This window comes from Microcaecilia unicolor, chromosome 6 (genome assembly GCF_901765095.1).
Source record: "Microcaecilia unicolor chromosome 6, aMicUni1.1, whole genome shotgun sequence".
In the NCBI taxonomy this organism is placed as follows: domain Eukaryota; kingdom Metazoa; phylum Chordata; class Amphibia; order Gymnophiona; family Siphonopidae; genus Microcaecilia; species Microcaecilia unicolor.
Window position 1 is genome coordinate 280153728 of NC_044036.1, and position 17052 is coordinate 280170779.

The 17052-nt window shown below is 41.8% G+C and overlaps 1 protein-coding gene across 3 annotated transcripts in view; it reads right to left on the reverse strand.

Moving 5' to 3' along the window:
- CAMSAP1 (calmodulin regulated spectrin associated protein 1) overlaps nucleotides 1-16842 on the reverse strand; it is a 179866-nt gene extending 163024 nt beyond the window's left edge. The window contains exons 1-2 of one of the 3 annotated variants that reach the window (XM_030207609.1): nucleotides 16479-16842; nucleotides 15552-15714 (exon numbers count right to left, since the gene is read on the reverse strand). In XM_030207609.1, coding sequence (XP_030063469.1) covers nucleotides 15552-15714 — 163 coding nt within the window. In that variant the 5' untranslated portion in view covers nucleotides 16479-16842. Of the gene's footprint in view, nucleotides 1-15551; nucleotides 15715-16048; nucleotides 16095-16478 lie in introns of those variants that run through there. The other 2 variants (XM_030207608.1, XM_030207610.1) reach the window with 2 other exon arrangements.
- Nucleotides 16843-17052: the final 210 nt, after the last annotated feature.

The window sequence follows — 17052 nt, forward strand, 5'->3', positions numbered from 1 at the left end:
ACCCAGTCGTGAGAACAAGCAGCCTGCTTGTCCTCGAAGAAACCCAGAAATATGCCCAGCCTGAAGAGGCAGCATGGATCCCACAGCTGCGGGAACCAATCATGCAGATTTAAAATGGCCGAAAGAGAATGAAAAATGGCATTGGAGAACGTCAGCTGAGGAAAGAGAGGCTGGAATTGCAAAGCACGAGAAGAAAACAGTTCACCTGCCAAAAAGGCTGCTCTGCCGAAATGCCCTTGAACACCTTGAAGATGTTTCCCTGATGCTGCTCTGTGCTTTGCATAGCAACAGCAGTGCTGACAAGGCTCTGCAGTAGAGAATGACACAGGGGCGGGGACCCACGGTAACCGCAGGGCTGGGAACAGGATGAGGACAAACTTTGTCCTTGTGTCACTTTCTACTTTGAAGCCTGTTAATGAACTGGACTGTTATTTAGGCTTGATTGATGAAGTACATAAGTATTGCCATACTGGGAAAGACCAAAGGTCCATCAAGCCCAGCATCCTGTTTCCAACAGTGGACAATCCAGGTCACAAATACCTGGCAAGATCCCAAAAAGTACAAAACATTTTATACTGAAGACGACATTTTTATTTTTTGGAAAAATAAGCAAACATGCTGGCCACAGCTAGAAAATATGCATGGGGGATCATGTATATCCTGCTACCAGCACATCTTCTAAGAAGACATCTTCTATTGCAGGAAGGACTATGGAAGACAGGAGAGTTAGACTGAATCCTGAGATTGTTGATAACTTCTTATTCATCCACAGATTAAAAAATCATAACAGTGCTTCATAGGATATATTTCTCCCCTCTAGGTCATACAGAACGGGTTGTATTTTGTACCCCTGGACATTTTAACTAGGTGGATTAGGATTCCTTGGGGAAGTAGAAGACAGCTATTGTTGGGGTTGGAAGGGTAGAGAGTGGTGGTGGTGGGAGGGTTTATTATAGCTGATCATCGTTATTATTGTTTTCTATTTGTAATTTATACACAATAGTAGCACAGCATGTTTTTCCTTTTTATACTTTAACAAAAAGATTTAAATATAAAATCATAAGTGTTTGAGGCTTCTGCAGATGAGAACAGAGCCCACGGGGATGGGGCGGGGAAAGAACGTGGGTGGAGACAAGGCCTGCAGGGACAGGACGGGGATGGAGACACAACCCATGGGGACGGGGAGGGGACAAATTTTATCCCCGTGTCATTCTCTACTCTGCAGCCATCACAAGGAAAAAGTGAAACCATGACTAAGCCCGAAGAGGGAGAAAAATGTAAAGGAACACTCTCTAAATCTCCAGGAACAAGTTCTAACTCACCACTCTGGCCAAGGGTATACTGGTAGCAGCAGAGTTAACACCATCCAACATCTAAGTAGCCATATAAGCAGGCAAAGCTGCTGTAATTCTTTTTTCTTAAACTGTGAAGAAAGAGAAAGTGGCTGGATACGGGTGGGAGGGGGGAAGGGACCTGGCACTACAAGGTGTACCCCCTAAAGCCGATACCACGTAGCCTAAGAACCCCCAGGCTCAACTGAATCGGGAAAGTCAAAACAGGAGTCACAATACAATAAAACCAGGAGCTTGCAAAAGACTAGCCACTGCCTGCTGGAGATAGAGACATACTAACTAACCAAGGAGCACAGAGTTCAGTGCTCTCTACCTCCATGTCCACCTGCTAGTAGATGGTCACAACCCACAGGTCTGTGGATTTATCTGCTGCTAAGGAAAAGAATAATGGCACGGTTAATCAAGTATGGACAATCAAAGCTTAAAGAATCTACTCTAAAGCCCACAGGCCAAGCTTGCAAGTTTGGGAAATAATCTGCTCTTATCAAAGGAATTTTAAAAATCCCTCTATAGCCACATGTAAAAAGGTTACCAATGCTTCCAAAGGGGAAGAGACCATTGAAAGAGGAACAGAAATACTGTAAAAGTATGAACATGTTATTAACTGCCTGCACATTTGTTTTTTGTTAATGTCTTTCTTATTACAAAATAAAATTAACTCCTAAAAATTATATAGACTGCCAAGACTGTCTACTAAGGAAACAAGCAGCAGTGGGAAATCTTGAAACCATTAAAGTCTCAACAGACCTTGATCGGATACCAAGTCTCAAGATCAAGAAAAGGATAAGTTAAGACGACAAAACTGAAGGTACTGAATGAGATCTTCAGAAGATACACATTTAAAAAAATAATAAACTACCCATGACATGCAAAGTGAAATAAAGCCTGTAAGGCATCCTAAAAACAAAGTTTGTGCTTCTGTCTAGTTGCCCATCAAGTAAATTCTACTGCTACAATAAGAGTTGTGCAAAGAAAGTGACAAATTTATCCCAAGCAAGTTACAATTGTATTTTATGCATTACAATATTTTTGCTTTGTTTTACCCAGAGACTGTTTCTGCAATCACTTTTAAATGGCATGACTGGTGAGTGTAAGCTTTAAAAATACTAGGCACAATGAGGTATACATTTGAGATACACACTGAATTAGAGCATTAAAGAAGCTGCACCTCATGCCATGGTTTTTAGGCCAACCTCTAATATATCATTTAGGAGGTCATTTACCAACAGTGCATGCTAATGTTGTTAGTGTACATTATCTACTGCAGGTCCACTGTATAAAATGAATTCTGTGGTAGATAATTTATTTGTTACATTTGTATCCCACATTTTCCCACTTATTTGCAGGCTCAATGTGGTTTACATAGTACGGTAAAGGCGTTCGCCAACTCCGGTAAAGAACAAATATATAGTGATGTTGTGGTAGAATAAGGTTCATGTGTTACAGACACATATGGGAATCATAGAGAGGAAGAGTTATGCTATGTCCATTACAAGCGTTGGTTTCGTTGTGTAGCAGAGTTCAGGCATTTAAGTTGGATCGGTAGGGTATGCCTATTTGAACAGGTTGGTTTTAATGCACGTCAATGCTTGATAACAGTAAATAACCCCTTATTTTTAACAATCCACATAAATGCGTGTCATGCACAAACATTTATAATTTGCTTTAACATATATAATTTGCTCATCTGTACAAAAATCTTTTACCATTAAGCAACCCAGTTCAGCTGTCAAATATCCCATGGTATTAAATTTTGGCATGTTATTTGTGAGAAGCTTTGTACTTAAGCCTTTTTTTTTAAAAAAAAAAGCCCTATGAAGTTGTGCAACCTTTTTAGCTTTAAAAATTCTTGAAAAAAATGGACAGTTAGAAGAAGTTTCTTTCCACCTTGGCAAAATTATATCATATTTTTGAATGGAAGAAAGGGTAACATTTATTTCAGCATCAAAATGAGCAACTAATGTACTTGCAAAACTTGATCAACTGGCACTGCCCTGCCTAAATGAATATTAGGCACTGTAATTTAATTTCTAATTACAGTTGTTTATCCTTTGAAAAATTGCTCAAAGAAAAAACACACTTTGCAAGGTACAGGGATGCAAAATGTAGAAAGATCTTTCCCTAACCTATCTCTAACAAAATAGAAGTAGATATGACTATTCTCATTTAGAAGTATCCTCTTGACCGTAAACAGAAGGGTTCCTCAGCTGGAGTGGTGGGAGAAGAAAAGAGATCAACAATTGAATACCATATGGCTCATCTACAGAGCCCATAAAATTTAGATAGTAACACCTCACACCATATCAGAAAGTAAATTTGTACAGCCTGAACAAAATAAAATCACTTATAAGAATATTAAAACAAGAAAGCAAAAATATTCTGTAACTTACAGCTAAGAAAACTTCAGACCCAAGCCTTTTATCATCTGCAGATTTATTTATACCAGAATGAAAGATTGCATGCTTGTGGCTTTAACTCAACTCATTTTAATCACTTACATATTACAGTTAATACATTCAGGGTAATACTTATTTTTATAGCATTATTTGACTTAAGTGCCTTCCAAAAGAGAGAGTTTGCTATCATCACTATGTGGAACTGAATATCTCCCTTGTTGTCTCAGGTACCAATTTAGATTGATTTGCCCAATTAGTTATAAATAGAGGCTGTTTATACAGTGGGGGAAATAAGTATTTGATCCCTTGCTGATTTTGTAAGTTTGCCCACTGACAAAGACATGAGCAGCCCATAATTGAAGGGTAGGTTATTGGTAACAGTGAGAGATAGCACATCACAAATTAAATCCGGAAAATCACATTGTGGAAAGTATATGAATTTATTTGCATTCTGCAGAGGGAAATAAGTATTTAATCCCTCTGGCAAACAAGACCTAATACTTGGTGGCAAAACCCTTGTTGGCAAGCACAGCGGTCAGACGTCTTCTGTAGTTGATGATGAGGTTTGCACACATGTCAGGAGGAATTTTGGTCCACTCCTCTTTGCAGATCATCTCTAAATCATTAAGAGTTCTGGGCTGTCGCTTGGCAACTCGCAGCTTCAGCTCCCTCCATAAGTTTTCAATGGGATTAAGGTCTGGTGACTGGCTAGGCCACTCCATGACCCTAATGTGCTTCTTCCTGAGCCACTCCTTTGTTGCCTTGGCTGTATGTTTTGGGTCATTGTCGTGCTGGAAGACCCAGCCACGACCCATTTTTAAGGCCCTGGCGGAGGGAAGGAGGTTGTCACTCAGAATTGTACGGTACATGGCCCCATCCATTCTCCCATTGATGCGGTGAAGTAGTCCTGTGCCCTTAGCAGAGAAACACCCCCAAAACATAACATTTCCACCTCCATGCTTGACAGTGGGGACGGTGTTCTTTGGGTCATAGGCAGCATTTCTCTTCCTCCAAACACGGCGAGTTGAGTTCATGCCAAAGAGCTCAATTTTTGTCTCATCTGACCACAGCACCTTCTCCCAATCACTCTCGGCATCATCCAGGTGTTCACTGGCAAACTTCAGACGGGCCGTCACATGTGCCTTCCGGAGCAGGGGGACCTTGCGGGCACTGCAGGATTGCAATCCGTTATGTCGTAATGTGTTACCAATGGTTTTCGTGGTGACAGTGGTCCCAGCTGCCTTGAGATCATTGACAAGTTCCCCCCTTGTAGTTGTAGGCTGATTTCTAACCTTCCTCATGATCAAGGATACCCCACGAGGTGAGATTTTGCGTGGAGCCCCAGATCTTTGTCGATTGACAGTCATTTTGTACTTCTTCCATTTTCTTACTATGGCACCAACAGTTGTCTCCTTCTCGCCCAGCGTCTTACTGATGGTTTTGTAGCCCATTCCAGCCTTGTGCAGGTGTATGATCTTGTCCCTGACATCCTTAGACAGCTCCTTGCTCTTGGCCATTTTGTAGAGGTTAGAGTCTGACTGATTCACTGAGTCTGTGGACAGGTGTCTTTCATACAGGTGACCATTGCCGACAGCTGTCTGTCATGCAGGTAACGAGTTGATTTGGAGCATCTACCTGGTCTGTAGGGGCCAGATCTCTTACTGGTTGGTGGGGGATCAAATACTTATTTCCCTCTGCAGAATGCAAATAAATTCATATACTTTCCACAATGTGATTTTCCGGATTTAATTTGTGATGTGCTATCTCTCACTGTTACCAATAACCTACCCTTCAATTATGGGCTGCTCATGTCTTTGTCAGTGGGCAAACTTACAAAATCAGCAAGGGATCAAATACTTATTTCCCCCACTGTATATTCTGGCTAGGCCTTTTCCTTTTTAATTTTCCTTTTTGGATCTCCTTATCAATAGGTCCTTTTCCTCTTCTCTATTTGGGGTCTAAGGAAAGGTACTGCTTCTTTTGCTGTAAAGATTATTTTTTTCCTCTTATTGGATTACTAGTAAAAAAAGCCCCGTTTCTGATGCAAATGAAACGGGGGGCTAGCAAGGTTTTCTTCAGAGTGTGCATGTGGGAGTGTGTGTCCCTGCCCTCTGCCCTCTCTCCCTCCCCCTCCCCCCTTGGAGTCCAGTCCTTCAGTGTTAAGTTTCCTGCTGTTCTGTGTTTGTGTTACAGAGAGAGTGAGGGCATCTCTCTCCCCTCCCCCTCTGAGTCCTTCACTGTTACAGAGAGAGAGATTTTGTGCTGTGCTGTTTTCCTTCACTCATGGGGAAACCGGATATCTCTGGCGCTTCACACTTCCGGCTGGAGGCTTCATAGAACGTTGGTCTTGCCTTTTATATATATAGATATTGTGATATCCTTTTTAACTCTTATTATTTTGATTGAGCTGTTTTTCTTAAGTGTTTTGAACTTCTAAATTGTTTGAAATTAATAAAATAAAATTAAAATAAATAAATAAATTGATTTGCCCAAGGTCACAAGAAGTGCCAGCAAGACAAGCAAATGTGAATCCTAGTTTCCCCAGTTCCTAGCCCACTGCTCTGTCCCAGTGGTAGTGGTTTTCAAGTCAGTCCTCAAGATACATCTGGCTAGTCAATTTTTCAGTATACCTGCAAAAAATATGCATGCAACGGTTCCATGTATATAAATTACTTAGGTACAGTGGTGTTCATAAGTCCTGCATCACTTGGCCGAAAAGCAGTTTAAAACAAATTTTGAAGCTGTGTAACCAAGTACATTATGTTTTGTTCTGTTCTAAATTTTAGATCGAGATCTGGGGACTGAGCAGGCCAGTCAGTTGTTGCCACCTTGTTCTTCTTCCATTCAAGAACAGTCAGCCCTATGACAAGAAGCACTGTTATCCCAAAAGATGTAAATCGTAAGAGAATAAATGCTTAGCTGATGGCAACATACATTTCTGTAGGATTTCCACATATTTCTTAGCAATTACCATCCCCTCCACAATATATAGCCTTCCAAACATCAGTTGCTGTGACACAAACTCAAATCATCATTTTTATGGGATACTGTAGGCCCCTACAATACTTCACCACCAACAGGCACTCTGGTTTGAATTTCTCCCCTGGAAATCATCTTACATATGACTTTCCCCTGATTTCCCAAGGTACAAAATGTGGGAGAGAGTCTTGTTCAATGACAAAAGTTTATTTCCTTGCTCCACTTTGAATATTTCATAGCCCAAGCCAATCATCTTTTCCTTTGTTCGATTGTCAGTAGTAGTTTCTTCCTGGCCTTCATATCCTCTCAGTCCCTTCATACAGTACATGAATTCACTGTAACAGAACATTTGTCCTGCCATTTTCTTGGCAGCTTTGATGATCTAAGATTCTTATTCATGAGGGTCCTTAGAACATATAAAAACATAAGAGTAGCCATATTGGGTCAGACCATTGGTCCATCTAGTCCAGTATCCTGCTTTCCAAACAGTGGCCAAGCCAGGTCACAAGTACCTGGCAGAAATCCAAACTGTGGCAACACCCGTACTACAAATCCCAGAGCAAGCAGTTGCTTCCCATGTCTGTCTCAATAGCAGACTATGGACTTTTCCTTCAGGAATTTGTCCAAACCTTTTTTAAACCCATATACTCTAACCGCTGTTACCACCTCTTCTGGCAAACAGTTCCAGAGCGTAGCTATTCATTGAGTGAGAAAATATTTCCTCCTATTTGTTTTAAAAGTATTTCCATGTAACTTCCTCGAGTGTCCCCTAGTCTTTGTACTTTTGGAACGAGTAAAAAAAAATCGATTTACTTCTACTCGTTCTACACCACTCAGGATTTTGTAGACCTCAATCATATCTCCCCTCATCCATCTCTTTTCCAAGCTGAAGAGCCCTAACCTCTTTAGCTTTTCCTCATACAAGAGGAGTCCCATCCCCTTTATCATTTTATCTTTCTTAAAACACAATCCTGCCAGATAGTAGTCTTCCTTAGTTGCCCACAGTAGTACCTGTCCTTTATACTTCCAGTCTCCTTTGTCTGTCAGTAATAGTTTCTTCCTGGAATTGTACCCTCTCAGACCATTCATACAGTGCATGAATTCACTGTAAAAGATCATTTGTCTTGCCATTTTCTTGACAGCTGAGATGATCTAAGCGTCATATTCATGAGGGTCCTTCTCAAAACACAATCCTGCCAGACAGTCAGCTTCCTTAGGTGCCTACAGCAATACCTGTCCTTTATATTTCCAGTCTCCATCATCTTCTGTAATACCCAAATCATGGTACTCTGAATGGGCCCTACTCAATGCAATCTCTCTGCTCAAATAACCCTTTTCATAAAGGACAAATACTTTGACAGAGACCTCTTGTAACAAGTACTGAAATTTGGATTTCATGGTTTTTGGTATACTGGTCAACTAATATGAAATGTGCCAGCATCTGATATCACAGGAAATTTATAGTTCCCACATCAGGCTAAAGTCTAAACGCGATTGGTCAGACACACTAAGTGCTGGTTGGCTGATTTCAAGCCTTACATTTGACACTATCCCATATTTGTCATTAATATCATGTCTGTCCAAAATGACAACTTAAATGAATGCAGGATGATACTTGCCACAAAATGATATACAAAAACTAGCATATATTTTCTCAAGCTATAAATATAAATGACAAATTATATAAAAAAATGGCAATTTACGAAGGTGATGCAGGATTTATGGACACCACTATATATTCCAACTTGCTGAGTCCTGAGAGTTGGCTAGAAAAGTTGCTGCAATCACATCAAAAAGCTTCAAAACACTATGGAAAATGAGAAGAATCAGACTCTACTTCCCCAGACAGATGCTGATATTGTCCCAACTAGACTAACGCAGCATATGTAGGCTGCAAAGAAAACCTACTACGATCGTTGTAGACCGTCCAAAACCCAGCAGCAAGGTGAAATATGATAGAGCAAACCCAATGCTCATAATGCTACACTGGCTCCCGATCAACAGACTATTTTTCAAAACCAGCACAATCAGCTTCAAAATACTATTTGGCATATCACTAGACTACATGCTAGACATGATCAAACTACCACCAAGAAATGCAAACCCAGGACCCAGGTTACCTACTACTTCACCTGCCCAACTGCAACAACGTACTATACAAGTATACCTACACAGCAGAATTTAGCTACCTGGGCTCAAAATGGTAGAACTCAATTTCCATATTCATAAGAAGCATCATGAACTACCTCCAGTTCAGAAAAGACCTTAAGACCTACTTCTTCAGGAAATTCTATGAGTAAGATATGCACTAATCATTCTGGAACAACAATACACAACACAACGTCTAACTGTAATTTAAGAAATAAAGACATATCTTCTCGAGAAACCCAATGAGTACTCCATATGTCCTAATAGTTATCTTGCCAACCACTGTAAAACACAGCACCATACAACTTTGTAATTATAATTGAATCAATGTAATCTCTAACAACATTAAATGTAAGACGCATTGAACCGAAACTCATTTTTGGATAATTGTGGGATACAAGTATGAATGAATAAAAAACACTGATGTAGCCCCTAGATGCCTTCTGCTAGGTAGATGAATGCTCACAAAGTGTATATATTTTTAACATTTTACTGTACTTATCAATTTTTAGTTTATTTCACATTTATTGAATCATATTTAGCCCTCTAAACAACCGTGGGTCCAAGATAACAAGTTAACTAGAATATTTCTTAATCATTCTGAGGAAGGGGGAACCTATTCTGAAAAAATGGACTCCAACCTAACCAGGATGGAACCAGGCTGCTGGCATTAACATTTAAAAAGGAGACGGAGCAGCTTTTAAATTAGAATGTAGGGGGGAGAGCCGACAGTCACTCAGGGGAGGTTCGGAGTGAGGTATCCTTGAAGGATACTATTATAAACAACACATTTTGGGAATCCCAATAGAGAGGTTTCAACAAAGGTGAAAGAAATCCAGGTCAGAGCAAAATGTTGCCATTATCCCTGTTAACTTCTATGCAGCCTGTAAATGCAAGGAAAAAACACACTTTAAAATGTCTATATACAAATGATAGAAGCCTAAAAAATAAGATAGGAGAGGTTAGAGTATATAGCATTAAATGAAAAAGTAGACATAATAGGTATCTCAGAGACCTGGTAGAAGGAGGTCAAAATCAAAGGACACTGTTTTATCAGGGTATAAATTATATCACAATGATAGGGTGGATCAAATTGGAGGAGGGGTTGCCCTACATGTTAAAGAGGGAATTGAGTCAAACAAAATAAAAAGTCTGCGTGAAACAGACAGCAACATGGAATCCTTATTGATAGAAATTCCATGTGTGCAGGGAAAGAATATATGCATAAGGCTATACTACCGCCCGCCAGGACAGAACGATCAGACAGATGAAGATATGTGAACAGAAATGAGAAAACCTAGCAAATTCAGCAACAGTATAATAATAGGCTATTTCAATTACCCCAATACTGACTGATTAAATGCCACATCAATAAGTGCTACGGAGGTAAAAATTCTAGACGTAATTAATAACTGCTTCCTAAAGCAACTGGTCAAGGAATTGACAAGAGCAGGAGCTATTTTAGATCTAGGCCTTAGTGGAATGAAGGACTTAGTACAAGAGACCGCTGTTGGGTCCGCTGAGAAACAGTGATCATAACATGATCACATTTGATTTAACTGGAGTGCAGTCACTAAGGCAATCTACTGTAACAGCATTTAATTTTCAAAAGGGTAACTATGGTAAAATGAGGAAAATGGTTAAAAAGCTGAAAGGCACAGCTGTAAATGTTAGGATATTAAGATCAAGCATGAACATTATTTAAAAATACCATTTTGGAAGCCCAGACCAGATGTATTTTGTGTATTAATAAAGGTGGAGAGAGCAAACAGACAGCATGGTTAAAGGGAGATATGAAAGAAGCTATTAGAACCAAAAGAACATCTTTCAGAATATGAAAAAAAAAGAACCGAGTGAAGAAAACAACAAACAACATAAGCACTGGCAAGTTATATGCAAAGCATCAATAAAGAAGGCCAAAAGAACATACGAAGAGAAACTTGCCTTGCAGGCAAAAACTCACAGGTATATCAGAAGCAGAAAGCCTGTGAGGGAATCCGTAGGATTGTTAGATCATAAAGGAGTAAAAGGGGCACTCAGGGAGGACAGACCTATAGCAGAGAAGCTGAATGAATTCTCTGCCTCTGTCTTTACTGAAGAAGATGTAAAAGATCTACCAATACTAGAGATGATTTTCAACGGTGACGACGCAGAGGAACTGAAAGAAATCACACTGAACCTGGAAGATGTACTGAGCCAAATCGACAAATTAAAGAGTAGCAAATCACCTGGACCATATGGTATACATCCCAGGGTATTGAAAGAACTCAAATATGAAACTGTAGATCTGCTGTTAGTGATCTGTAACCTGTCTTTAAAAATAGTACCTGAAGACTGGAGGACGACCAATGTAACACCAATTTTAAAAACGGATCCAGGGTGATCCAGGAACTTACAGACCGGTAAAAGCCTGACATCAGTGCTAGGCAAAACAGTAGAAACTATTATAAAGAATAAAATCACCACCACCCCTTGAGCATCAGTAGACCCTCTCCAGGCCTACTTTCACAAGCCCTAATAGTTTAGTGGTCTCTTCGGGGGGAGGAAAGAACCCACTCTTCCCCGCAGGAAGTCTCAGCAGCCATTTTAAAGCGGCAGCAGGCAGGAAAGAGTGGGGTTATTTCCTGCCCCCAAAAAGGTTACTAGACCACCAGGCCTGGGGAGGGCCTACTGATGCTCAGGAGGCGGCGGAGGTGGCAGCCTGCAAGGATGCATTCCCCGTAGGGGGTGCAGAGGGACTTCATCTTCAGCAAGGGAAGCGTGTATGTGTGTGCGCGCTACTATATATAGAAACTATATCTATAAAAAGCCACCAGGTACTGAACAAATTGGCTGCACAACACTCTGGTTTTGAAGGCCACCTTCTTTCTAACACTTCCTTAGCAGCTACTGCAGAAGATGTGAAAAGTAAAGAGAAGTAAAACTCATGATCACAAGACCCTCTAAAATGCAAACATGAGACTCATAGTAACAAGCTGTGGCAGTAAAACAAAAACCCAACCAAACAAAAAAAAACCAACTATTCCTACTATTTCCTTATCATCCTACTATATAAATGAAGAGTGACCGACGTTCTGCGCATGTGCGACAGGTCACAAATCTCTCCCTACATTGTTAGAAGCAGTAAGCGGTACGTAGAGGCCTTAGTCCTAACCACACCCACCTCCTACGCCCGCAGCACTTTTACAACGCAAACAAAGGGGGACAGAAAGCCAGTTACCAACTGCCCCAGCGGCCAGGATCGCTGCCCTGCCCCGCCGAGGTCGCTACCGCTCCCCCCCTGAGGTTGCCGCCGGCCCCCCTCTGTTGAACTTACAGCGCTTCACCTCTGAAAGCATAGCAGACAGCGGCAGATCACCTCCCTTTGGCCTTCCTTCCCTCCCTGTGTCCCGCCCTCACCGAAGTTACGTCACACGAGGGCAGCACACAGGGAGGGAAGGAAGCCCGAAGGGAGGTGATCTGCTGCTGTCTGCTGCACTTTCGGAGGTGAAGCGCTGTAAGTTCAACAGAGAGGGCCGGCGGCGACCTCGGGGGGAGGGGCGGTGGCGAACTCGGAGGGAGAGAGGGAACGGGCCTGAAACTCGGAGGCTCTCTTTCTCTCTCTTTCACACAGACACACACACACTTGTCTCTATCTCTCTCTGAACTCACTTTCACACACTCTCTCTCTCACACACAGACACACACACACTCTCTCTCTCTCACACAGACACACACACACACACTCTCTCTCTCTCTCACACACACACACACACACACTCTCTCTCTCTCACACTCACACACACACACACACACACACACAGAGCGGGACAGTGACGTCGGGAATGGATCCCAGGCACGTCGCTCACACACACCACACATACAGTGAACTCACTGAAGTCCAACAATAACGCACCATACCCCATATAGGTTACAGGAAGATGTATGGGGGAGGGGGGCAGGCAACTCAAAAACGAGCCCTGCTTTGCTGCCTCAAACAACTCTGTCTCTCTGAACTCACTCTCTCTCTCTCTTTCACACAGACACACTTTGTCTCTATCTCTCTCTGAACTCACTTTCACACAGTCTCTCTCTCTCTTTCACACAGACACACACAGAGCGGGACAGCGACGCCGGGAATGGATCCCAGGCACGTCGCTCACACACACCACACATACAGTGAACTCACTGAAGTCCAACAATAACGCACCATACCCCATATAGGTTACAGGAAGATGTATGGGGGAGGGGGGCAGGCTACTCAAAAATGAGCCCTGCTTTGCTGCCTCAAACTGGCTAATGACCCTCCACTGTCACAGGGACTCCTAGCAGCTCTCTCTCTCACACACACATATATATATATATATACACACTGTCACTCTCTCTGTACCCCCAACTTTTCCCCGCACCCTTTCAAGCACTACACATTACGTTCATCAAATTTTACATTGTATGTCAGAAATAAAAAATATTGCCCGTTTTAATGGGCTTAACGGCTTGTTTAAGTATATACAAGTATCACACTTTAAGAGCAAGATTCATAAGCATAGCGCCAAGGGACACAGCCCAAGCCCTGTGTAAAAAAAAAGAGAAGCAGAATGGAGACTGATGAAGGGAATCCACCACTAGTTCCTCATCCCCAATCCACCTTTTTCAGCAGCCAGCCTGTAACTGGTGCTTGAGAAGGTAGAGGCTGAATTCCAGACCTTTAGAAATGTGTATTTTGTTTTTACTATTAAAATATATTGTTAGGGTCAAATTTCATAAATACAGACTATAACTTAACATTCACAGAAAGGATTCTCTCTTCAGATATTCACAGGTCCGCTGTTACTGCAACAAAGTAGCAAGATGGGCAATTATGTACTTAGTGGGTACTAAAAATGTGAACAAATTCATCTTTTCTCAGGAGAAACAAAAATGATGATTCAAAGAAATCAAATAGTTGTTTACCATTAATAGTCAACACCTGCTGATTCAAAGCATCAACAGCACATCTCATTTATTTATTAGGATTATTAACCGCACTTACGAAGAGATTCACCCAAGGCGATGTACAGCAGGTACAGTTTAACATAAGACTTACAATTCTGTTAACAGCATAACAATAGTAAAATGACCAAATACAATAAATGAGATAAACTTGAAAACAGTAAACAAACCAAATCAAAGAACTACAATAAAGCAGTATCAAAATATACACATTTAATAGCACTGAAACTCATATACCAGATATATAATACAATGTTAGCATAATACTAATAATACACCTAATAAGCATGCATTAGAACATTCAACTAACATAAATATGATAATGCTTTTTTACAATACAGCTTACCATACAGCTGAGAGACCAAGTGCAGATATATGATCAGGACAAGATACGTGGTACAGAGTAGAGAATGACATGGGGACGGGGACAAACTTTGTCCCCATGTCACTTTCTACTTTGAAGCCTGTTAATGAACTAGACTGTTATTTATGTTTGATGCAGACGACAATATTTTTATTTTCTGGAAAAACAAGCAAACATGATGGCCACAGCTAGCAAAATTTGCATGGGGGATCCAGCACATCTTCTAAGAAGACATCTACTGCAGGAGGGACTGTGGAAGACAGGAGAGCTAGACTGAATCCTGAGATTGTTGATGACTTCTTATTCATCCACAGATTAAAAAAATCATAACAGTGCTTCATAGGATATATTTCTCCCCTCTAGGTCATACAGAACGGGTTGTATTTTGTACCCCTCGACATTTTAACCAGGTGGATTAGGATTCCTTGGGGTAGTAGAAGTCAGCTATTGATGGGGTTGGAAGGGTATAGAGGGTGGTGGGAGGGTTATTATAGCTGCTCATTGTTATTATTGTTTTCTATTTGTAATTTATACACAACAGCTGCACATCATATTGTTCCTTTTTATACTATAGTAAAAAGATTTAAATAAAAAATCATAGTGTTCAAGGCTTCTGCAGATGAGACAAGAGCAGGGTCAAAACCTGCAGGGACAGGAAGGGAAAGGAGGCAGAATCCACGAGACAAATTTTATCCCCGTGTCATTCTCTGGTACAGAGTCAACTAGGATAAACAGATGGTTGGCTAAACTCAATGCAAGTTCCTTGTACAGTTAAGCAAGAAATGAACTGATTTAAGTTACAGTGTGTGTGTAGCAGGTTAGTCCAGGTGAAGAATGAGTATAGCCAGTCACCATATGTATTAAAGGCTTGTGAGAAGAGCCAGGCTTTCACCTGCTTCCTGAAGTACAGGTAGTCTTGAGTTATAGGTAGCCTCTCTGAAAGTAAAATTAGAGTGTGGAGGCTGCTACTAAGAAGGCTCGATGGCAGGTATCACATCGTACAATTTCTTATGACGAGGGTACTGGTAGTTATGTAAAGGGCTAAGTTATTTTTTAAGTACTTTGGCTTATTTTGTCTGCCATGTGAATCACTCTGCTAAGATAACTACTTAAGGTACCAGAATGAATGAAGCATTCCTATGAGAGAGGTAATCTACTATTAGTAAAATTCAGGGGAGAATGCAGTCACCTGTATCAAAAGTTTACTTAAGAAACATCAGCATAACTACAAATATATATTATTGTTGGCATTAGCAGAAAATGCAACTGGTTTCTGATTTAAATTGTTTCATACAATGAAATATATACACAAATATAAGCAATGCCAAAAAAAAGTCTCACCTATTCCATATGCTTTAGCACAGATCCATTGCAGATTAGCAGCAATTTTAGCCCTGAATGAATCATAAAGCTCCAAGGGGGCAATCTCAACAGCACTGTCTGTCAGGGGCTCCATTTTTCTTCTGATGCTATCTCCTGAAGCAGAAGCATTGGCATCAACCATCTGTTGAACACAAAAGAATCTAAATATAAACGCACAAAACAAAAATACAAGTCTCTTACATCTTCACCACGGCTCTGGACACAGGCCTAAACGTTAACGATCTTTGTTCATGCAGCCAAAAACTATCAGCTTCGAGGTATCACCTCACCAAGCATCCTTTATGTAAGCCTATCGTAATACCTAAATGAGATTAAACCAGAATTACACCTGCATACCGACGCATTAAAAAAAATGAGGACTTAAATCAAAGAGCCTGAAGAAAATCTGTACCGCACCTGCCGGACAGACGCGTTTTAATCTCGTAAAACAACCTGCAAAACCACAACAAATGCACCTCCCCAACGGGCCGCATCATTACCATCAGGGGCTAAATAATGAAGAAACTGCACCATCTGTACAATTCCAACAGACTGCTGCAGAATGGGTGGGAAGGGGAGGGGGGTCATAAATGCACTCGTTTACAAAGGAACCGATCCAGGCCCAGGTAACGTGTGGTTTCTTTTTTGGGCTTCTCATTCCTTTAAATCTTTAACATTTCCATCCTCCCCACTCCACAAAGAGGGAACAAAACAAAAAAAAAAAGAAAATAATCCCAGCAAACGAAAGCATAAAGAAACGCTGAAAGGCTTCCAAGAATATACATCAAATAAATCAGGTTGCCATCTCGTGCTCCGGAAGCTCCGGGAGATGCAGTAACAATGAGAGACAGGAGGAGGGGAGGGAGTGAGGGGGAGGGGAGGACTGTCAGCGCCTGTTCCACCCACCTTTCAGCGCTGGCCGAGAGCGCACACTGCAAGGGATATGAATGAATAAACAAGGACAAGAGTCATACGAAGAAATATTCCGGCGGAGAGCTGGTGGCCCTTCGCCCCCTCCCCAGCTCCGGCCCCGGTAACCAACGAGCCGCGGCCTACATGACAAGCCGTCACCGCAGCAAGCCCAGCGGCCAGAGGCGAGAGCTGGGTTGAGCCTCCCGCAAACAACTCCGGTGTTCGCTTTCTTCGTTGCCAGCAGTGACAGGAAGGGAAACTCCTCGGCACCGTCCCTGTCTCCCACGACTGCCCTTGTCCGTTGCTACTCTCTCTGTCTCTCTCGCCGCCGCTAGCGCTGGGGTTGGCTGCGGACCCGGAGCGCAGTACGCACGCGCGCGCTGATAAACTCCCGGGCTGCGGCGAGGCGCGCGCCCCGAGCGGCGGGAGGGAAATTCGAAAGGGACGAGTACGAGAGAACACCCAGGAGTTGTCAGCAGCACCTCGTCCCCACTACCGTCTCCAAATGACAAGCCGAAAGACTCTCAAGACCCAGCCGGTGAACTCAGGAGCCTTGGTTCCTCAGTGG